Consider the following 23,811-nt stretch of genomic DNA (forward strand, 5'->3'; position numbering starts at 1 on the left):
ACATTGGTAAGGCCACATTTGGAGTCTCACTGCCTCATTAATTGCAAGGAACCAAGTCTATGCAAGTTCCCTTAATTCCTAAACCACCTTGTTTCTGGTATAACCTTTAAACAAAGGATGTATCAAAGTAACTGCAGCAAGCAAAACATTTTGTAAAATGTATTGCTAAGTGTGCATTTTTGAGAAGCACATAAAAGAGGGTTTTACAGCTGTAGCTCTTTACATACTTCTATAGCTTTTTCCATTTATTCAGCTTTGGAGAGTTAGTGGAGATCAGTCTCTCAGGCCTTGTAACACCACTGCCAAAACAAATAAGGAATTGACGTATCAACATCACTATTCAAGTGGTAAAAGGTCCCAAGCTGTTTTAGTGAAATTACTTTCACCACAATAGAAACTCACTTGTCTCGAGCTGATTAAAACTAAATGTTTGAAAAGCAGAAAACTGCAGATGATCGAAATCTGAAATGAAAATAAAAACAAAAACAAAAAACTGAGGATGCTGGAAGTCTGAAACACAAACAGTAAGTGTTGGAATAACTCAGCAGGTCTGCTGGCCTCTGTAGAGAGAGAAGCAGGATTAATGTTTTGAATCCAATGACCTTTCGTTAGAAAGAGCCTGTCAAAGGGCTACTGGACTCAGAACATTAACTCTGCTTCTCCCTTTACAGATGCTGCCAGACCAACACTGGAAATACTCAGCTGGTTAAGCAGCATCTGTACAGAGAGAAAGAGAACTGGTTAATATTTGAATCTGTGACCTTGCGTCGGAACTGGGAAAAGTTAGCAATGTAATTGAGGAAGAGGTGAGTGGGACAAGAAGAACAGGAAAATTCATGAATGGGTAGAAATGGGACCTATTCAATGGCAGAAGAATTAACCATCCAGAGCAAAACAGAAAGGAGCAGGGAAAGATGTGTTGTGAGCAGGTGTGTTCCTGACTGAAAGCAAAACTCAGAAAAACTGAACCACTACAGCAAATAGTATGGGCACCAATATGATGCCCTGAAATTGTTGAACTCTGTTGAGTCTAAAAAGCAATAAAATTGAAGAGTGAGGTGCTGTTCCTCTACTTGCATCACTGATTACTACAGTAAGCTGAGGACAGAGATGGCAGTGTATATAGGGAATTAAAGTGAAACCAGAAAGTCCAGGTCATACCGAGCAGTCTGAAAGGAGGCATTCTGTAAAGTGGTCACCCAATCTGCATTTGCTCATCCCTATGTAGGGGAGACCAATGAATGTACTTGACTAGATTGAAAGGAAGTACAGATAGTTCACGGCTTCGCCTGGAAGAAGAGTTTGGGGCCTTGGACATTGAGGGAAGACCAAGCTGCCCAGATCACAAACAGAATGTGTTCTTTCCACTGCAAAATATTCAAGTCTGAGAGTCAATGGGTGTTCCCCAGAAGTGAGCAGCTGACAGAACCACTGGTATTTTGGTGCTAAATTTCTGTCAATTCCCACTTGCAGGTTGCCAACTGGGGAATTGAAAAGCTGGATCTTGCAGAGTATGCTAATCAGATGGCTGGCACATACAGCGGAGGGAACAAGCGTAAACTCTCCACTGCCATCGCCCTCATCGGCTGCCCTCCAGTTGTCTTGCTGGTAAGTGGCCTTGTCCTTTTGACTCCCAACCCAGCAGCTTTTCTGAACTGTGTCATGAATGACACTGGGCCTGAATGCTCAGGAGGAATTCCAAACTATTGCACGATGTCAGTATGCCTATGTCAAAGAAATGGAATCGCACCACGCCAGTTCAGTATCTGACATGAGGGGAATTAAGAGAAACTGACTTCCACCAGCAAGAACCAGAGGACACTGATTTCAGATGATTAGCAAAGGAACCCAAAGGGAAAGGAAGAGAATTTTTATTCAGTGTCTTGTTGTGATCTGGGATATGCTGACTAATAAAGTGATGATACCAGATTCACTTTGAGTTTTCAAAAGAAAACTACATACTTGACCTCTATTCTGGTCAATATCTTGCACATATTTGGAAATTAGAAATCATTCAACAATACCTTTTAAAATTCTGGGCCACCACATTGATGGCTAAGTCCTTACTCAACATTTGATGAAGCCCAAGTGACCTTGAACTTTACTAAAGCATTTGTCAAGGTCCCTCATGGTTGGTTGGTCCAGATGATTAAGTCACATAGGATTCACGATGAATTGGTAAGTTGGATATAAAATTGACTTGGTCATAGAGGGTGGGGGGGTGATTGGAGGTCTGTGATCAGTAGTGTTCCACAAGGATCAGTACTGAAACATCTGATGTTTGTAATTCAAATGATTTGGATGAAAATGTCAGTCATCTGACTAATAAGATTGCAGGTTATGGATAGTGAGGAAAGTTGTCAAAGGATGCAGATCAGGATATAAATCTGTTAGAAAGTTGGGCAGAGAAATGGCAGATGGAGTTTAATGTCACATGTGTGAAGTGATGCATTTTGGGAGGTCAAATGCAAGAGGAAAGTATACAGTAAATGGCATGACCCTTAGGAGCATTGATGTACAGAGGGATCTTGGGGTATAAATCCAAAGTTTCCTGAAAGTGGCAACACAAGTGAAGAAGGTGGTAAAGAAAGCATATGGCATGCTTGCCTTCATCAGTCAGAGCGCTGAGTATGAGAGTTGGCGAGTCATGTATAAAATTTTAGTCAGGCCACATTTGGAGTATTGTGTACAGTTCTGGTCACCACAATACAGGAAGGTTGAGAAGGCTTTGGACTGGGTGCAGAACAGGTTTACCAGGATGTTACGTGGATTGGAGCATATTAGCTATAAGGAGAGGTCAGACAAACTTAGATTGTTTGTGCAAGAGTGTTGGAGGCTGATGGTAACCTAATAGAAGGATAAAACTATGAGAAGCATGGATTCTTGAAGTCTTTTTCCCAGAGTGGAAATGTCAAATACCAGGGAGCATAGGTTTAAGGTGAAAGAGAATAATTTACTAGAGATGTGGGATGCAAGTTTTATACAGAAGGTGGTAGGTACCTGTAACGCTAATCAGATCATGATTGAATTATGAGCCATTACCTGTGGCATGGTTATATTTCTAAGGCATTTAATGTGTTCTTTAGGATGAACCAACTACAGGGATGGATCCAAAATCTCGCCGGTTCCTCTGGAATTGTCTCCTCAGTGTTATCCGAGAAGGAAGAGCTGTAGTGTTGACCTCACACAGGTGGATGAACAGTTTTGCAATCTCTTTTTAAATTTAAATGAATTCCTTGCACTGGAGGTCCAGAAGTAACCGTTTTCTTCTGCTGACTTTACAGTATGGAAGAATGTGAAGCACTCTGCACGAGATTGGCCATCATGGTGAATGGGCAGTTCAAGTGCCTGGGTACCATACAGCACCTCAAGTACAAGTAGGTCCAAGGTTGTAGCCAGCATTTCCCAGTTATGCTGCTACCTCTCAGACTTTATGTGTTACAAGGATGGGCTTTAACAAGCTTTAAGTTCTTGGGGTAAACTTGCATTGAAACTGAACATAGTACAGTACAGGCTCTTTGGCCCTCAATGTTGTGCCAACCTTTCATCCTACTCTAACTTTAGACTAACCTACATACCCTTCATTTTACTATCTTCCATGTGCCTATCCAAGAGTCATTTAAATGACCCTAACGTATCCGATTCTTCTACCACCACTGGCAGTTCATTCCACACACCCACCACTCTCTGTGTAACTGTTTCTAATTTTCCTTCAGTTTATTTTAATGGGTGGAAAATCACATGCATGGACATTGACAAACTCTCCAACTCTAACCCTAGGGAAGGAAACCCACCTGTGAATTCAAACAGTTAATGTTGCTCAAATCTGTATTTATGGCAACTGTCAGAAATAAGTCGGTGCTTGGGATCCAGTTCTTGTAGTTATTGTTAGAGGAGAGTGAATGGTGTTACAGTAATGCCATCACAATCTAATGGATACTTGACCTATTTCACAAGAATGCCAGACGAATACAATTGAGGAAGGTCATTCCATCCTTCCTAATTCCTCTGCATTAATTTTGAGTTGGAGAGATTAGTTTTTTTATGAATTCTTAGAGCAGTACTTTTCCTTTAATGGGTTGCATCTCACTCATTGATTGAATAAATATCATATTGTGGGAAAGTGCTTTCTAAACTGATTCATCTCTCGTTCATCAGGTTTGGTGACGGCTACGTAGTGACTTTGAAGATTAAAGGGATTCAGCCAGGAGCTTCACCTGACCTGAATCCAGCTGAAGAATTCTTCAAAAGCAACTTCCCTGACAGCTTGCAAATAGAGAAACATCACAACATGATCCAGTATCAGCTGTCTTCATCATCATTATCCAAAATCTTCCAGTTACTCATCTCCAACAAAGAGCAGCTGAAGATAGATGAATACTCAGTCTCACAAACAACTTTAGACCAGGTGATGGAAAGAATACATCAAGTGCTGCACATCAAAACTCAATATCTTTTTGCTCTTTTGAGCTTTCATCATCATGATTTTTCTGATTAAGCCACCCTCCTTTTAAAAGAGATCCAGTGGAGAGCTTCCAATTCACTATTAACATCCAAGAATTCCTTGTTATAGGAGGAAATACCAGCAAACTTTCAGTTCAGCTTCCATTAAAACACTGCCTCCTGTTTTGGAAAAGCAAGGGAAAAGAGCAAAGGGAGTTTGCCATGTTTGAGTTGACAGAGAGCAAACATAACAACTAGCAACCTACATGCCCACAGTTAAAAGCAACTCCTGTATCCCAACAACAGGACGATTGCATTAGTATTGATTTATGATACTCTCAGCTCTTGAACCTGACATTTGTTTGCCCTATGAAACATAGTGGAAGTGGTGCTAATGGACCCTTGTGTCTGCTGTTTAGCTGCAGTCCTTTATTAGTTTCTTTAGTTTGACTTTTTATTCTCTCACATTTCAGATATCTACAGGGGATGGTAATCTTACCATAACACAGTAGCTCAAGCAAATTGTTCCCATAGCCAACAGGTTTCTAATTCACTAATTAGAGAATAAATTAATGCCCAATTATTTATGCATATTAGTCAATATTCTCAAAATTCATTGAGTACACAACACATTCTGACTGGACAATATTTAGCCCTCAATCGGTCACAAAAAACACATTATTTGATCTTTATCAAATTGCTGCGTGTGGAAGTTGGCCATGTTGAACCTGATTGCCACGTTTCTGAAATTACAGCAATGGCTGCCCGTCAAATCTATTTCACTGGCTGAGAAGCTCAATGAGACAACATTGGTTGTCAAAGGCGCTATATAAGTGCAATATGGTTTTGCTTTCAAGAGTTCCCTAAAGATTCATCCTTACTTCTCTTTTCCTGTGTTCCAAAGTTGCTGCTTGCTGTCACTATCCACAGGCATAACACTACAGTGACACCCAACTGTCTCCCTCCACTATATTTCTCCATCTCTTTGCTTCCTCTAATCTCTTAAGATTATTCGCCTGATATCCAGCCCTGAATAATCCCTAATTTCTGCCAGTCAACATTAGGATGGCCAAATCCGACACCATCAGCCCCCTTACCACAAACTATAGCCTCTCACCACCCCAAATTCCTACTTTCATCTCTTATCTACATTTTCCCTCGTGCTCCATGCGGGTCACTTTTTTCTGCATTAAAAGATACTCTATGTTAATAAAATGGTTGATTTTTCAAATAAAGGTTAACCAATTGAGTTATACCTTAGACTCAAATGTTTATCTGCAATTGGCTTGATGTTGTTACCAGAGTTAATGCTCAGTTTGTCTTTGTGCAGGTATTTGTGAACTTTGCCAAACAACAGACAGCTGAGGATGACAATCTTGCTCTCCATCCACGTGCTGCTGGGGCCAGGAGGGAAGTAAAGGTATCCCCAGCTAAAGTGGAACCCAGTCAACCGAATACGACCAGCACTTCCAAAACCGAGTTAAATAACGAGAAGAAATCCTGAGGAAGTGCCAACAAAAACAGCAATAAGCAGACTGTACTACAGGGACTAAATCACAAATCTTCTGACTGTGACATTTCTCCTCAGGGTGGTTGCAATAACACTGACCCCTGCCATGTCTGACAAGTCAATATGTAGTAACGTCACTATAATTACACCAAACTGCAACACCAACTTTCAAGACATGCAGATTAAGGACCAGCCCTAATCATATCTGAGGTCATACATATGTCTAACTCGAAAGGAAAATCCGTTGTCACCGAGTGAGATAGCTATAAATTGAGCATGGCTGAGACCATCTCTCTCAGTCATAACTTAGAAAGCCTGCTAAGGAATTCATATTAATGTTGTACATTCCCCCTAACCTGCAGCATGCACATATGTATATTTATATACACATACACATATAGAAATTAAACCTTTATGTACTAAATCCCTGTTTCCTACATTCATTGTTATACAACATCTTCAAATGTGGGTTGCTGTATGAATTTAATATGAAATGCAATTGGAAATCTGTAATGACAGTTCAACATTTTCTAGACTTAAATAAAGAAATAAAGGGGAAGATTTCTGCAGTGGGCTCCTTATTAAATCCTTTTTATAAATAAGAAGTTAACAACATTACTCTAGCCAAGTTTTCACAGTGGAAGACATGAGTAATATCCCAACAATTAAAGGGAGTCAGGGGGCTGAGTTGAGTATGGTTGTCATTACAAAAGAGATAGTGCTAGAAAAGCTAAAAAGTCTTAAAATTGATAAATCTCCTGGCCCCGATGGGATACATCCTAGAGTTCTGAGAGAGGTGGCTGAGGAAATAGCGGAGGCATTGGTTGAGATCTTTCAAGAGTCACTGGAGTCACGGAAAGTCCCGGATGATTGGAAGATTGCGGTTGTAACCCCATTGTTCAAGAAAGGATCAAGACAAAAAATGGAAAATTATAGGCCAATTAGCCTAACCTCGATTGTTGGTAAAATTCTAGAATCCATCATTAAGGATGAGGTTTCTAAATTCTTAGATGAGCAGAGTCTGATTAGAACAAGTCAACATGGATTTAGTAAGGGGAGGTCATGCCTGACAAATCTGTTGGTATTCTTTGAAGAGGTGACAAGTAGGTTAGACCAGGGAAACCCAGTGGATGTGGTCTATCTAGACTTCCAGAAGGCCTTTGATAAGGTGCCACACGGGAGGCTGCTGAGCAAGGTGAGGGCCCATGGTGTTCGAGGTGAGCTACTGGGATGGATTGAGGATTGGCTGTCTGACAGAAGGCAGAGAGTTGGGATAAAAAGGTTCTTTTTCAGAATGGCAGCCGGTGACGAGCGGTGTCCCGCAGTGTTGGGGCCACAGCTGTTTGCATTATATATTAATGATCTGGATGAAGAGACTGGGGGCATTCTAGCGAAGTTTGCCGATGATACGAAGATAGGTGGACAGGCAGGTAGTACTGAGGAAGTGGGGAGGCTGCAGAAGGATCTAGACAGTTTGGGAGAGTGGTCCAAGAATTGGCTGATTGAATTCAACGTGAACAAATGCGAGGTCTTGCACTTTCGAAAAAAGAATAAAAGCACAGACTACTTTCTAAATGGTGAGAAAATTCGTAAAGCCAAAGTACAAAGGGATCTGGGAGTGCTAGTCGAGGATTCTCTAAAGGTCAACATGCAGGTTGAGTCTGTGATTAAGAAAGTGAATGTGATGTTGTCACTTATCTCAAGAGGGTTGGAACATAAAAACACCATTGTGCTACTGAGACTTTATAAAGCTCTGGTTAGGCCCCATTTGGAGTACTGTGTCCAATTTTGGTCCCCACACCTCAGGAAGGACATACTGGCACTGGAACGTGCCCAGCGGAGATTCACACGGATGATCCCTGGAATGGTAGGCCTAACATATGAGGAACGGCTGAGGATCTTGGGATTGTATTCATTGGCGTTTAGAAGATTAAGGGGAGACTTAATAGAGACGTACAAGATAATACATGGCTTGGAAAGGGTGGATGCTAGGAAATTGTTTCCGTTAGGTGAGGAGACTAGGACCCGTGGACACAGCCTTAGAATTAGAGGGGGTCAATTCAGAACAGAAATGCGGAGACATTTCTTCAGCCAGAGAGTGGTGGGCCTGTGGAATTCATTGCTGCAGAGTGCAGTGGAGGCCGGGACGCTAAATGTCTTCAAGGCAGAGATTGATAGATTCTTGTTGTCTCGGGGAATTAAGGGCTACGGGGAGAATGCGGGTAAGTGGAGTTGAAGTGCCCAGCAGCCATGATCAAATGGCGGAGTGGACTCGATGGGCCGAATGGCCTTACTTCCACTCCTATGTCTTATGGTCTTAAGGCAGTTGAAATCTTCCCCCAGAGTTCCATTTTGATATGAATTCTCAACAGTTGTGTAAAGCTCGCTCCTGCATTGTGTGATCCCATGAGCAAAGTAAAAGCAAACACAGTGTCTCCTGTACATAGTGGATAGCCTGTGCTCTGAACTTCACATTATTCTAAGATTCTGCCTAACAGTGGCCTGAGATAAATCAGCACCAGCATGACCCTCATCATCTGTTAGAAGGTAATTTAAAATGCATTTTAGATATTGAATGATACTTAAAGTGGAGCAAAAACATTATAGATTTAAAACAACAAAATAATTAAAGTTTTAACTCCAGTGACAGTGAATATATTCACCCGACACTGTCAGCTACAGTTCATAAACCAAAGAACTCTGCTCCTGTTTCAAACCCTCCTTTCTCTCTCCTACAGGAACACACCCCCATTTTTACTTCTTGAATTTTCAGTTCTCAATCCAACATTTTTCACTTTGAAAAAGTTGTCAGGATACACGAAACAATAAAATCTTGGAAATCTGAAGGAATGTTGCTCAGACTGCATGCACTCTGCTGCACACTCAACCACTGAGTAGATAACTGTTAATGAGATGCGTCAAAAAGTGTGGTGCTGGAAAAGCACAGCAGGTCAGGCAGCATCCGAAGAGCAGGAGAGATGACGTTTTGAGCATAAGCTCTTCATCAGGCCACATTCCTGATGAAGGGCTTATGTTCAAACATCGATTCTCCTGCTCCTCAGCTGCTGCCTGACCTGCTGTGCTTTTCCAGCACCACACTTTTGACTCTGATCTCCAGCACCTGCAGTCCTCACTTTCTCCCTGTTAATGATATGCCTTTTGGCAAAAGAAAAAAGAACATTAAACAATAAATTGTCAGAGTTATTACATACCTGAATGTCTGAAATTGCAAAGTTGGAGTTTTTGTTTTATCGTGCCCAGACAGGAAATGTTGAAGTGATCAGAAATTTCATCACAATGGCCAAAACTGACCATTTATTATGATGACAAATATGGCTTGACTATCAGCATGTTCAAACCCCAATGAAAAATTTCTTATGCAGTCAATTCATAAACACATCATGAAATGCTCACCGAATGTGCAAAGTGCAGTTTTCTATTGACAGGGCTGTATGATATAAAACCACATTGTGGCTGAACTACTCCTTTCAATGGATACAACACTACTTCCAGCACTAGCAGGGAAATGGATGGGAAAATACCAGCAGATCTAATCCTTACATTAGCCATTATGTGAAGATAAATAGAATTATTTCAACAAATAGTTTATACCTGCATGTTGGATGAATTTAATCCCTACCGTGTGGAAACAGGCCCTTCAGCCCAACAAGTCCACGCCAACCCTCCGAAGAGTAACCCACCCAGTCCCATTCCCCTACATTTACCCTGTCTAAGGCACCTAACTTGCACATCCCTGAACACTATGGTCAATTTAGCACAACCAATTCACCCAACCTGCAAATCTTTTGACTGTGGAAGGAAACCAGAGCAAACCCATACAGACATGGGGAAATTGTGCAAACTCCACACAGACAGTCACTCGAGACTGGAATCAAACCCAGGTCCCTGGTACTGTGAGGCAGCAGTGCTAACTGAGCCACCATTCTGCCCTATGCTTTTACTTTATACTATAAGTACTAACAACCAAAAGCCTGAACAAGTGATTCTAAAATTGCTGACTGACCATTCCTGAAAGGATATTATTAAATTGAAGAGGGTTCAGAAAAGATTTACCAGGATGTTTTCAGGAGTGCTCTCTAATTGTGAGAGTATGCCCTCTGGTCTCCCATGAGGGGTAACATTCTCTCAGCATTTACTCTGTAAAGTCTCTATATATTTCTATGAGATTGCCTCACTTTTTCAAAACTGCATTTGAGTAAAGTCCCAAACCATTTAACCTTTTGGTGATAAGATAATCACTCTATACTGGTGACTGGGAGTGATGCAGAATTTAAGTGATAAGGATAGATTGGGATTTTTATCGTTGGAGAGTAGGAAGTTGAGGAGTGACCTTATATAGGTTTATAAAATCATGAGGGCATAGATAAGGTTAATAGCAAAGGTCTTTTCCCAAGAGTTGGGAAGTCCAAAACTAGGGGGCATATTTTTAAGATGAGAGGGGAAAGATTTAAAAAGGGACCTGAGGGGCAATCCTTTTACCCAAAGAGCGGTTCGTGTGTGGAATGAACTGCCAGAGGAAGTAGTAGATGCAGGTACAGTTATAACATTTAACAGACATTTGGATAGGTACACAGATAGAAAAGGTGAATTACCTGGCAAGATCGCAAGTTCCCGATGCTTGGCTAAACTGTGTTATCCAGGTAAAAACAATAACTGCAGATGCTGGAAACCAAATACTGAATTAGTGGTGCTGGAAGAGCACAGCAGTTCAGGCAGCATCCAACGAGCAGCGAAAACGACGTTTCGGTTTGTCCGAAACGTCGATTTCGCTGCTCGTTGGATGCTGCCTGAACTGCTGTGCTCTTCCACCACCACTAATCCAGTAAACTGTGTTATCCGACATTCGATTCTCTGAAAATTCGATTATCCAACGAAATACTCCCCGCCCGTGTCATTCAGATAGTCGAGGTTTCTCTGTAAAGGGATATGGGCCAAACATGGGCAAGTGGGACTAATTTAGTTTGGGAACATGGTTGGCACAAACTTTATGAATTGTAAATACCGAGAGGTCCTCCTGGGGACATTCCTTGAGATGACTGCTGTTCAGCCCTGTATAATATGCACTTGGCAGTCTGCACGATACACATGTCAGTCTGCATTATAAACTTCCCACAGTGTGTACTATATACATCCAACAATCTTCATTATAAATTCTTCACAATGTGGATATATCCACCTGACATTCTGCCCCAAACACACTCATAAATAGCATTACATACCCTCTATAGTCTGCACTATATACTCCCATAATCCTGACTGAACTGTATACATTGAATAGTCTGTGTTTTTCTTTGCTATAGTTGAACTGGTCATAATGCATGCATAGTTGCTGACATTATCTGATACACACTGCAGATTAGCTGGTATATACTAATGCAAGTCCCGAGCCAGATAAATGCAGAAAGTAAATGGAAAAAGAAACCAACTCCCAAATCCTAAAGACGGTTGATGTGAGTGGGTTGAAGGTCTGCATCACTCCGAGTCACCAATAAAGAGGGACTGTCTTATCACCAGAAGGTTAAATGGTTTGGGACTCACTGCAGTTTAGAAGAATGTGAGGTGACCTCATAGAAGTACACAGAGACTTGACAGAGTAAATGCTGAGAGAATGTTTCCCTTCATGGGAGACCAGAGGGCATAGTCTCAGAATTAGGGGGCACCTATTTAAGGCTGAGATGAGGAGGAATTTCTTCTCTGAAAGGGCTTTGAAGCTTTGGAACTCCTTACCATGGAGAACTGAAGGGGCAGAGTTGTTGTGTATGTTTATGGCCATCACAGATAGATTCTCAATCACTGGGGAATGAATGGTTATGGGATAAGGGCAGAAAAGTGGAAGTGAGGTTCATCAGGTCAGCCATAATCCTATTGAATGGCAGAACAAGCTTGAGGGGCTAAATGGCCTACTCCAGTTCTTATTTCTTAATATGGTTTTATGGTCTTGCTCTGAGGAGACCTGAAGTGAAATTTCTAGGGTTCAGACACAATGTTCAATAAGTCCCTTTGCACATTGTTACAAAACACCCTCCTGAATCATGGAGCCAAGTACCCCTCAAACTCCACTCCAACAGATTATCTTCAATTGACAAACAACATTAACCAATGGGCATGCCATATAAAGGCAGCTTTTGTCTTTCATCAAACAAATCACTCAACGAGACACAGGCCTTCAGACCAGAAGCAGTACCAGAAAAACACGATGTTCACAATGTCTTGTGCCACAAATTTCAAATCACTCAGAATTACAGCACTATCAACTCAACAATAAAGCAGTACAATTACCAACCATTGAGATATTCAACCAAGGCAGCATCTGACCTCTCAGGTGGATGGTTATGAACAGCTGAGGAGCTCCGCCTCTTTCACAATTCCTATTCCAAAACCAAGTATCTGGCTGTTACAAAATTGCTGTTGCTGAGAACTTTATCTCTGCAGTTGACAATAGTGACTGCATTGCCAAATTGTTGACCAACCATAACTGGAAAATCGAGAACTTGTGAAGGCCACTACGTCAATGCAAGTCATTGTCATGTCTATGTTTAACTGGGTGATATTTACTACACATACATTATCAGTTTTGAAGGTGTGGTGCTGGAAAAGCACAGCAGGTCAGGCAGCATCTGAGAGGTCGATTCTCCTGCCCCTCAGATGCTGCCTGACCTGCTGCGCTTTTCCACCACTACACTCGACTCTGATCTCCAGCATCTGCAATCCTCACTTTCTCCTAATACATTATCAGGTACCAGGCACCAAAATGTGATAGACTTTCAGTTATTACTGATACATTTAAATACAGGACACAAGATACTGGAAAAGATCAACTCCCTAAGTCAGCTGACTTCTTTTGTGGATTGGCAGCACTCCTCTGTCTCATGGAAAAACAAAAGTAACATTCCAGATTGATGTAAATCAATACCCTTTCCTGAAACCTATCCAAAAAGATATTATCATCAGATTGAAATCTTCTAGAAATTACAGCTAAAGGGAATCTTAAGGTCAGTTGAAAATCCTTTACTTCACAAGACGTAGCTCAACTTTAAAGCGTTGAAACCATCTGACGAAATCGCCACAAGGAAAACAAAGATCATAAGCTAAAAAAAAATTTATCAGAGCAAATTACCTTTGCCTGTAGCTAGTTTTTGTATGCATGAGTATACATGTCAAGTGTGTATGGAGGAGATGCCATGTTTAGTTTAGTCGTACATGTGAAAATAAATAACTTTATTCATAAACTCACAAAAGCTTGCTGCTGAACTTTAATTGGGCTATACATATCAAGGGTAAGAAGAGGCACACCTGCTTCATCACAAAATATATGGATCATACTGGAAGTACAGGAACATGTAAACTCTGTCTGTCACATGGGCCAGCACTCAAGAGGAACTCTAGAACATCACTTATTTCACCCTTTATTTTGTACATTTTTATTTGAAAATAAAGCATTTCAGCTATAAATTTGTATTTGGCAACACAGTATTAGCAAATGATTTGCAAAGTAACACACATAGGCTGCCCTTTGGTGTCAAAACAAAGCCTTGAAAACCGTGGATTCTTCCCAGTACACTTAGTCAACAGCAAGCATGCTTAGCAGACAGTACATTATCAATAATAGTTTGAGAAGTGATTGAACTTTTGAGCACTGCAGTAAGGCAAAGTTAATGTAAGATATTGAGGAAGGATCAATATAGTTTCTAACGTAAACCATGAGGAATAATAAAATAATCAACCTCCAATGCGTTGGGCTACAGGCAGTGATGAGTCAGTAACGTGGACATGAGCATTTCAGGTTGGCAGTTCTATGCTGAAGGTTGACATGCACTGAAGACCCTGGTGTATTTGACAGTACATAGATAACAATGAGGATTTCTCCCAAGGCAGCTTTGTCCCTTTTGGTGCCGGGTAGCCTCAGAACTGCTCTACATTACAGCAAAAAAGGAATTATTGGCATGCGGAGGGTGGGGTAGTCTTTAAACTCCTTCAGGTACATATGGTGTTTGCCTTTCGCCCAAACAGTCATTTGGAAGAAACCAATCAGGGTAAAGAGACCGACTGAAAAGCAAAGTGAAGAAAAAGGTTAAAGGACAATTGGATACGTGCATTTAGAAATCTGTTTATTTGTACTTGCATTGAGTAGGACATTTAAATAACTGCAACATATTTTCTTACCTGGAAGACACTGTGTCATTATAGTAAAACCAATCCAGGATCCTACCTACAGATGAACAAGCAAAGTGAGATGAGATGGTTTGACTCAAGACTATCGACTAGTTTGGGTCCTCGTTTTTAATACAGTGGATGCACAGTTCAAAATGCACTTTTCCAAATACAAAGTTGCACCCCTGTTCAACACACTCAATCTTAGTCAGTTACATGGGTATTATAGAAATGCTATAAACCAGGATTGACAGCAGGATTTTTTAAATCAAGTCACAACCAGAAACAGAAGGAGACAGTACGATTTGAGCAACTGTATTGAGCATAGCAGTTGGGAGGTCATGCAGTGGCTGTACAGGACATTAGTTTGGCCACTTTTGGAAAACTGTATCCAATTCTGGCCTCCCTTCTATAGGAAAGATGTTGTGAAACTTAAAAGGGTTCACAACACATTTTCAAGGATGTTGCCAGGCTTGGAGGATTTGGGCTATAGGGAGACGCTGAATAGGCTGGGGCTACTTTCACTGGAGTGTCGGAGGATGAGAGGTGACCATATAGAGGTTTATAAAACCATGAGGGGCATGTGTTGGAGGCTGAGATTTATAAAATCATGAGGGGAATGGAGAGGATAAATAGACAAAGTCTTTTCCCTGGGGTGGGGGGAGTCCAGAACTGGACAGCATAAGTTTAGGGTGAGAGGGGAATGATATAAAAGAGACCTAAGGGGCAACTTTTTATGCAGAGGGTGGTACGCGTATGGAATGAGCTGCCAGAGGAAGTGGTGGAGGCTGGTACAATTACAATATTTAAAAGGCATCTGGACGGGTATATTAGTATTAATGGCTTTGAGGGACATCGACCCAATGCTGGCAAATGGAACTAGATTAATGCAGAATATCTGGTCAACATGGATGAGTAGACTGAAGGGTCTGTTTTGTACCGTACATCTCTATGACTCTATCCCAGCACAGGCCACATTACAGAAGGTGCAACAATACAGGCAAACAATTAGGTTCATTCAGCTGACTCTCATAACTAAAATGAAAAATGGGGAGAGAGGTGGCGGACTGGACTTCTCCCGTTTCCCAATGTGATGGGTAGACACGGATGAGTGGATTGTACAACTCCCTGGACAGGTAACATTATGACAGTTCATCAGACAGATCCTCTCTGCCTGCCTAGGCCTATACCTAAAGTCAGCCTGTCAATGGAATTACCTCACCATTGTATGTGTTTAATCAAACCACTGGTGTGAGGGGCCTCCACCCCAGAGATGCCTGTTGGTTTAGCACAGCTTCTGCCTTGGTGATAAGTGGGTGAGTGCTCCCAACTGCGAACATACCTCATAGGTGTAATTGGGGCAGGACACAAAGAAAAAGAGCCAAGTGAAAGGGTTCTTTGTTGGGTAAGGAATCTTACGCATCTTGGATCCTGTGGAGGAGAAACAATAGGCATTGGTTCATTATAAATAAACGATAACATAAGGGATTGAGAGGAGATGATCTTCTAGTGGTCTTATCACTGGACTGTTGGTCCAGCAACCCAGGGTTCTGGGAACCAGGGTTCAAATCCCACTATGGCAGATGGTGGAATCTGAATTCAGTAAGAACTTATAATTGAGAGTCTAATGATGACCATGAATCCATTGCTAATTGTTAAGGAGTAAAACCTATCTGGTTCACTAATGCCCTTCAGGGAAGGAAACTGTCATCCTTACCTGGTCCGGCCTACATGTGACCCCAGACCCACAGCAGTGTGCTTAACTCTTAAATGCCCTCTGAAATGCCAGCAATGCCTTTTCTCCCCAAGTGGAAAAAATATTACCTTCTTCCCGAGACCTCGAGCAAGTTTCCTGCATGATGTCGATTGAAGATGATAAGCTGACTAATGCCCTGTGATGAGATTTATAGCAAAGAGGAGAGAGTTCGTCTGAAACTAAACAGAAAAGGGACTACTTTTGGTGCAACCTCTAATGCAGAAAGACCTAGACTCAGGCCTCACTTGCTCTAGAGGTGTGTTCCAACAGGGTAAAAACATCCAAGAACAGGAAAAAGAGCTAACAGATCCAAAAGGAGGGCAACAGGACAAGTTAGCAGCAGCTTTCAGAGATAAGGCTTTATTTACGAAATTGTTCTAGTTTTGCCAGTTGAGCCTTACAACATTATGTTACAAAGCGGAAAATACTCATGAATAACTTTCTTAGAAAGGCACACAGTAGAAATTGGTTTATATGGTCTCCCTGTTGTTTATACTGTAAAGAGCAGAATAAAAAGAAGTCACAAGCAAGTACAGGACCAGAAAATCTGACATCAGGCTCAATCAAGGGATGGAGTCGAAGGACGTAAAAGTTATTCTGCAGTTATACAAAATCCTGCTCAGACACCAGTTGGAATACTGAGAGCAGATCTGGGTACCACACCTTAAGAAGGATATATGGCCCTTGGAAAGAGTATAATGTCAGTTTACAAGAACAATACCTGGACTTTAGGAGCAAAGGTATGAGGAGAGATTATACAAATTATATTTGTTTTCTCCAGAATTTTGACGGTTAAGGGGTGATATGATCAATGTCTTCTCGAAATTGTTAGGAAAAGACAGGATGCATAAAGATAAACTATTTCCACTGGTTGGGGATTTTAGAACTAGGAGGCAAGTTTAAAAATTAGGTTCTGAGCACATGAGCCTTGAGCACATATTCAGGCCTTTACCCAGAGCTACATTCTGGGTGTGGTGATAAACCAGGTAGACATCTGGGGGTTTTAGCAGTCACATTCCGAAAAGAGCAAGGGAGATCGCTGAACGTCCTGTTCTTCACCCACCACCAGAAACTGATAATTTATCTCATTTCTCATTGCCATGTATGGCCTGTTACTATGTGAATATTACCATGATCTTGGTATTAATTGCAGTGATTTAACGTGCTGTTAAACACAATGGAAGGTTCAAAGGAATCAAAAGTCATTGTCACATTAGAATTATTTCATCCTATCCATTCTGTACTTTTTTTTCTGTTCCCATTCTTGCAGCATTGAATCTACAAACCAATTCCTAACAGAAGGATAATATTATGCAGAGGAGTTACTTGTAAGATGAGGTGAAATGGATTCAAGTCAGCTTCAAACAGTGATGCTTTCTAAGTTAACCTACTGACAAAAACACGTTGTTGGGAATAAAGTATCAACAGGAGAATAGAGTGGTGCTTACCCTCAGAGCGCAGGTTCCTCAGGGCTAGATGGATTGAGAAATTTCCAATTTCACATACCTACATAAATCACCACGATATAGTTACTAATTGTTCATAGCCCCCAAAATATACACTTTAAGATGCTACAGCAGCATTCTAACCACATCGAGAGAGACAGCTTCATACTCTAGTCCAGAATTTGAATTTATTTTTCATTTCCAAAGGTGTTGTCCACTTCTAAAGCTGTTAAATACTGTTGGGACTTTGCATTCAGGCTAAAACTACTTGTGCTATTCATTATATGAAAATTAACTACACAAGAGCTCAAAACTACAACAAGACACAAACAGCACCATTGATTATAAGTAATGAAGGATCCACAGAGATTCAATTATTTTCTTTATAATGTATTTGCTGCACAGTATTATGGTCTGTCTGGTAATTGAGATGTAAATACCCTTTTGATTCCTTGAATATGATCATCAGCCAATGGCGCAGCTGCATTCTAACTGATGGATGGATTCAAGTGTTCCACTTTAGACTGAACAAAAAAATGACAGGAAAGGTTGATATGTCTAGTCTACAAATCAACACATCTCTGGATATAAAACTGTCAGTCACTCAGGGCTTTTGATGGATTAATTGTCCAAAATAATCCAATGAAATGCCACTCTCATTTTTTTTTCCCCAGGCTTTGTATAACTATTGATGTTCTGACCACTTGCAAATCAATTTGGCAATAAAAACAGAAAGGCTTGGAGAAACTCAGCAAGTCTGACATATTTGTGAAGACAGAAACAGAATTAATGTTTAAAGTCTGATAGAACAGTTCATCAATACTGGCTTTTAACATCCTAGTTAAATCGAATAGATTGCATCTGGCAGACACCTGCATCCAATGCATCATCCCTAAACGTTTCTGCCAATTCCAACTAGACCTCACCACCAAGAACATCGTCCCCTCCCCACCCCTCTCTCCCTTCCGCAAGGAACGTTGCGTTTTGACAGTCCTTGGTTTATGCCACTCTCCCCACCAACCCCCCGAACCCTCAGGTACTCTCCCCTGCACACTAGTCCCACCCTCACCTCCATCGAGGGCCCCAAACAGTCCTTCCAGGTGAGACAGAGGTTCCCCTGCCTCTCCTCCAACCTAGTTTACTGCACCAAGTGCTCCCCATGTGGTCTTCTCTACATCGGGGAGACCAAACGTAAGCTCAGGGAACATTTTGCTGAACATCTCAGCAGGGTGTGCAGGGGTCATCTGAACCTTCCAGTCACCACCCATTTAATTCCCCTTCCCATTCCCTCTCCGACATGTCGATCCTTAGCCTCCTCCATTGCCACAACGAACCAAAACACAAATTGGAAGGAAAACACCTCATCTTCCAACTGGGCAGTCTACAGCCCGTAGGACTCAACATTGAGTTCTCCAATTTCAAATCACCTCCTTTCTCTTTCTCCAACTCCCTTCCCAGCCCCTCCCCCTCCCTTCCACTCCTCCCAGCCATCAACCGGATTCATTCCTCCCATTGACCAACCAGGTCGTACCCTCTACCAGTCTTCACCTATCCCCACTTCCCCACCCTGCCCCCGCCTCCTCTTTATCTGCAGCCCCTCACAGTCCTGAAGAAGGGTTAACCCGAAACGTCGACTTCTCCACCTCCTGATGCTGCCTGCCTTGCCGTGTTCTTCCAGCCTCCTGCCTGTCTACTTTAGACATCTGCATCCAGCTGCATGTGTACATCAACAAGTGAAAAATGAACCTTCTGTTCAGTGGGCTAGTTGTTTAAAAGGAAACAGGCACACATTCCCCTGAAATAACAGTCATGCATAAAATAGACAACATAGATGTGTTCTCTACTTCAAGCATAATTAAGCTCCCATAGGACATCAGTTTAAGGTTAGAGGGGAAAGAATAAAAGGGAACCTAAGGGGTAACTTTTTTACACAGAGGGTGGAACACATATGGAATAGCTGCTGGTAGGAGGTGTTGAGGTGGATGATTAACAATATTTAAAAGGCATTTGGACAAATACATGGATAGGAAAGCATTAGAAGGATATGGGGCAAGTGCAAGGAAATGGGGTTAGCGTGGACAGACATTTTGGTCAGCATGGACCAGTTTAAGCCAAAGGGCCTGTCTCATGCTGTAAGACTCTATAACTCTAAGGCTCTACATAATAAATGTGTTTTTAAGTAGCAATTGAATTAGTCTAACAAATAGTGGTTTGGCAGGGCAGCTATGAATAGTGCATTAAATTCCATATGGAAACTCCAAGATGCTCTCACGTCCTGGCTCACCATATGTGAAGCAAGTGTTATCAGCAGCAGCAGGTCACATTTTGTGGTGCAGTGGCAATGTCCCTTCCCCTGGATGGAGAAACCTGAGTTCAAGTCTCACGTGTTCCAGAGGTGTGCAATAACATCTCTGATCAGGTTGATTTGAAAAATAGGTTAAGTTTGAGCGTCAGTCGGCATTGCTGCTGTGCATCAGCGAGATTATGAGCTTGTGGGCAACACGTTTAGATATAAATATATACATTTATAAATATCTTAAAAACATGCAGACAAAGACAGAGCCAGTGACTGTTAGGACACACCAGACAGAAAGTCAAAGAATCCCTAGGGTATCTCACTCTCTCACAAGTAATGGCAAGAGGAAAACAAATGTTAAACTTGATGACTGCCCGCAAAAAGGGACAATTCCCACTAGTTACATTAAAACAGAGTTGAAAACAACATTTCAATTTCCTCACACCGAGGAACAGATACCTTTTTCCACATTTTTATACTCATTACATGGAGACAAATCTAATGTGTCTGTTTAAATATCATCAGTTGATCTGCATCAATATAATTAACATTGATTTCTTTTATGCTTAAGATAGATAATAAACAGCAAATCGTAAGATCTCATTACATTATGGATTGTTCAGTTTTATTGTTAGTATGGTACACCTAATTTGAAACATATGAGGATGTGGATAGGGTAAGATGTTGATGATATAACCTACCAAGAAGGTGTAAAGAGCCAGATGGACTTGTTGGTCACCATACACTGTAAAAGCCAGAAAACCAAATCAGAATAGGACACAGCTTCAAAACGGATTACTGTCAGCTCGAGACTTGAGATGCAGCAAGAATAACAACATGTCACTTACATGGAGGTGTGTAGAGTGGATGATTAATGAAATAAGCCAGCCACGCAGTGAAACCCCAATAATAGAAGCAGTTCTGTGAAGGCAAAGAGGTAAAAACAATGACTGTAGATGCTGGAAACCAGATTCTGGATTAGTGGTGCTGGAAGAGCACAGCAGTTCAGGCAGCATCCAAGTAGCTTCGAAATCGAAGCTACTTGGATGCTGCCTGAACTGCTGTGCTCTTCCAGCACCACTAATCCAGAATCTGTGAAGGCAAAGGCAAACATTGAGACTAATGGACAGTGTTATTCTTATTAAGACCAATTCTATTACAATGTCTTTCAGGTTGCAGTTGCTGAGTGTCTGAAAAGGTTTTTTTATTCTCAGGTTAATTGAATCAAAAGCAACCTCACCTAGAGTGTGAAAAAAGAATTGTTGAAAAGTTCTCAAATAACCTTGATAAGGACTAACAGTAGGAGCATGTTGCAGCAGGTGCTGGAATCTGTACTGAAAACAATTGCAACTAGGTCAGGCAGCATCCTGAGAGACAGCAAGCTAACTTTTCAAGTCTAGATTACTCTTCATCAGATCTGATTTGTGGAGGGGGTAACATTTATGCTATAGTGGGTGAGCTGGAGTTCTAGGGGAGAAACGATATTGATAAGCCGTTAGTATTAAGTTGGCCTGGAGTAATATTTGTAGAGCAATAAGATGGTGCTATTTTCTGGGTCTGTAGATTGGAAAAAGCAAAAATGGCCCTTAATAGAGTGATATGCTCACAGAAGTTGGGAGGTCATGTTGCGACTGTACGGGACATTGGTTAGGCCACTGTTGGAATATTGCGTGCAATTCTGGTCTCCTTCCTATCAGAAAGATGTTGTGAAACTTGAAAGGGTTCAGAAAAGATTTACAAGGGTGTTGCAAGGGTTAGAGGATATGAGCTACAGGGAGAGGCTGTTTTCCCTGGAGCGTCGGAGCCTGAGGGGTGACCTTATAGAGGTTTACAAAATTATGAGGGACATGGACAGGGTAAGTAGACAAAATATTTTCCCTGGGGTTGGGGAGTCCAGAACTAGAGGCCATAGGTTTAGGGTGAGAGGGAAAGATATAAAAGAGACCAAAGGGGCATTGTTTTCACACAGAGGGTGGTACGTGTATGGAATGAGTTGCCAGAGGAAGTGGTGTAGGCTGGTACAATTACAACATTTAAGAGGCATTTGGATGGGTATATGCATAGGAAGGGTTTGGAGGGATATGGGCCGGGTGCTGGCAGGTGGGACTAGATTGGGTTGGGATATCTGGTCGGTATGGATGGGTTGTATTGAAGGGTCTGTTTCCATGCTGTACATCTCCATGACTTGTTGGATGTGGGAGCTTGGGGAGAGTTTATGTGTTACTGAGGATTATATCTGCAATAAATGCTGTTGGTTGCAAATCCTATCAGATCGAATGGATAGGTAGAAGCGACAGTTAGAAGTAATGAGGAATTTACAAGAGCAAGGGGATGTGATGGATTGCAGTTATCGGAAGGGAGAAAAGCCACAGATACAGTCACATAGATGGGTTAATTCCAAGAAAGGTAAGAGAGTTAGGCAAGTAGTACAGGAGACTTCTGTGGCTATCCCCATTTCAAACAAATATGTTGTTTTGGAAAATGTAGGGGTAATGGACTTTCAGCAGAATGTCGCACAAACAGCCAAGTTTCTGGCATCAAGACTGGCTCTAATGTAATCAGGGGTATATCGGGATCCGAGCAATTGATTGTATTAGGGGACTGTCTAGTCAGGGGCACAGACAAATGTTTCTGTGGCCAGCAGCGAAAACTCAGAATGGTGTGTTGCCTCCCTGGTGCCAGGATCAACAATGTCTCAGATATGGTGCAGAATGTTCTCAAGGGGGAGAGGGACCAGCAAGAGGTCATTGTACACATTGGAACCAATTACATAGGAAGGGAAAAGGATGAGATCCTGAAAGGAGAATTTAGAGAGTTAGGCAGGAATTTAAAAAGGAGGTCCTCGAGCATAATAATATCTGGAATACTCCCGGCGCTACTGATTCGGGACAGTCAACATGGCTTTGTGAATGGAAATTCAGGTCTCACAAATTTGATTGAGTTTTTTGAAGAAGTAACAAAGAGGATTGATGAAGGCAGAGCAGTAAACGCGATCTATATGGACTTCAGTAAGGCATTTAACAAAGTTCCCCATGGGAGACAGATTAGCAAGGTTAGGTCTCATGGAATACAGGTAGAACTAGCCATTTGGATACAGAACTGGCTCAAAGGTAGAAAACAGAGGGTGGTAGTGGAGGGTTGTTTTTCAGACTGGAGGCCTGAGACCAGTGGAGTGCCACAAGGATTGGTGCTGGGCCCTCTACTTTTCATCATTTATATAAATGATTTGGATGTGAGCATACGAGGTATAGTTAGTAAGTTTGCAGGTGACACCAAAATTGGAGGTATAGTGGACAGCGAAGGTTACCTCAGATTACAACAGGATCTTGATCAGATGGGTCAATAGGCTGAGGAGTGGAAGATGGTGTTTAATTCAAATAAATGTGAGGTGCTGCATTTTGGGAAAGCAAATCTTAGCAGGACTTATACACTTAATGGTAAGGTCCTCAGGTGTGTTGCTGAACAAAGAGACCTTGGAGTGCAGGTTCATAAGCTCCTTGAAAGTGGAGTCGCAGGTAGATAGGATAGTGAAGAAGGCATTTGGTATTCTTTCCTTTATTAGTCAGAGTATTGAGTACAGGAGTTGGGAGGTCATGTTGCGGCTGTACCGGACATTGGTTAGGCCACCGTTAGAATATTGCGTGCAATTCTGGCCTCCTTCCTATCGGAAAGATATTGTGAAACTTGAACGGGTTCTGAAAAGATTTACAAGGATGATGACAGGGTTAGAGGATTTGAGCTACAGGGAGAGGCTGAACAAGCTGGGGCTGTTTTCCCTGAAGCGACGGAGGCTGAGGGGTGACCTTATCAAGGTTTACAAAATCATGAGGGGCATGGATAGGATAAATACACAAAGTCTGTTCCTTGGGGTGGAGGAGTCCAGAACTAGAGGGCATAGATTTAGGGTGAGAGGGGAAAGATATAAAAGAGACCAAAGGGGCAACTTTTTCACGTAGAGTGGTGTGTGTATGGAATGTGCTGCCAGAGGAAGTGGTGGAGGCTGGTACAATTGCTGCATTTAAAAGGCATCCGGATGGGTATATGAATAGGAAGGATTTGGAGGGATATGGGCCGGGTGCTGGCAAATGGGACTAGATTAGGTTAGGATATCTGGTTGGCATGGACGAGTTGGTCCGAAGGGTCTGTTTCCGTACTATGCAGCTATGAGTCTTAAGCTTCATTATTGTAT

The 23,811-nt window shown here is 41.8% G+C and overlaps 2 protein-coding genes across 12 annotated transcripts in view; one reads left to right on the forward strand and one right to left on the reverse strand.

Moving 5' to 3' along the window:
- The window catches only part of abca4b (ATP-binding cassette, sub-family A (ABC1), member 4b), a 147,573-nt gene extending 141,066 nt beyond the window's left edge, over positions 1-6,507 (forward strand). For all 3 annotated transcript variants that reach the window (XM_072574615.1, XM_072574616.1, XM_072574617.1), the window contains 5 exons: positions 1,474-1,608; positions 3,087-3,190; positions 3,285-3,377; positions 4,159-4,408; positions 5,774-6,507. In XM_072574615.1, the coding sequence (XP_072430716.1) occupies positions 1,474-1,608; positions 3,087-3,190; positions 3,285-3,377; positions 4,159-4,408; positions 5,774-5,947 (756 nt within the window). In that variant the 3' untranslated portion in view covers positions 5,948-6,507. The remainder of the gene's footprint in view (positions 1-1,473; positions 1,609-3,086; positions 3,191-3,284; positions 3,378-4,158; positions 4,409-5,773) is intronic.
- Positions 6,508-13,209: 6,702 nt separating this feature from the next.
- Positions 13,210-23,811, reverse strand: part of LOC140480058 (very-long-chain enoyl-CoA reductase-like) — a 96,140-nt gene continuing 85,538 nt past the window's right edge. For all 9 annotated transcript variants that reach the window (XM_072574631.1, XM_072574634.1, XM_072574632.1 and 6 more), the window contains 6 exons: positions 20,471-20,543; positions 20,324-20,367; positions 17,330-17,387; positions 15,468-15,556; positions 14,138-14,183; positions 13,210-14,020 (listed from right to left, as the gene is read on the reverse strand). In XM_072574631.1, the coding sequence (XP_072430732.1) occupies positions 13,893-14,020; positions 14,138-14,183; positions 15,468-15,556; positions 17,330-17,387; positions 20,324-20,367; positions 20,471-20,543 (438 nt within the window). In that variant the 3' untranslated portion in view covers positions 13,210-13,892. The remainder of the gene's footprint in view (positions 14,021-14,137; positions 14,184-15,467; positions 15,557-17,329; positions 17,388-20,323; positions 20,368-20,470; positions 20,544-23,811) is intronic.

This window comes from Chiloscyllium punctatum, chromosome 7 (genome assembly GCF_047496795.1).
Source record: "Chiloscyllium punctatum isolate Juve2018m chromosome 7, sChiPun1.3, whole genome shotgun sequence".
NCBI classification, from domain to species: domain Eukaryota; kingdom Metazoa; phylum Chordata; class Chondrichthyes; order Orectolobiformes; family Hemiscylliidae; genus Chiloscyllium; species Chiloscyllium punctatum.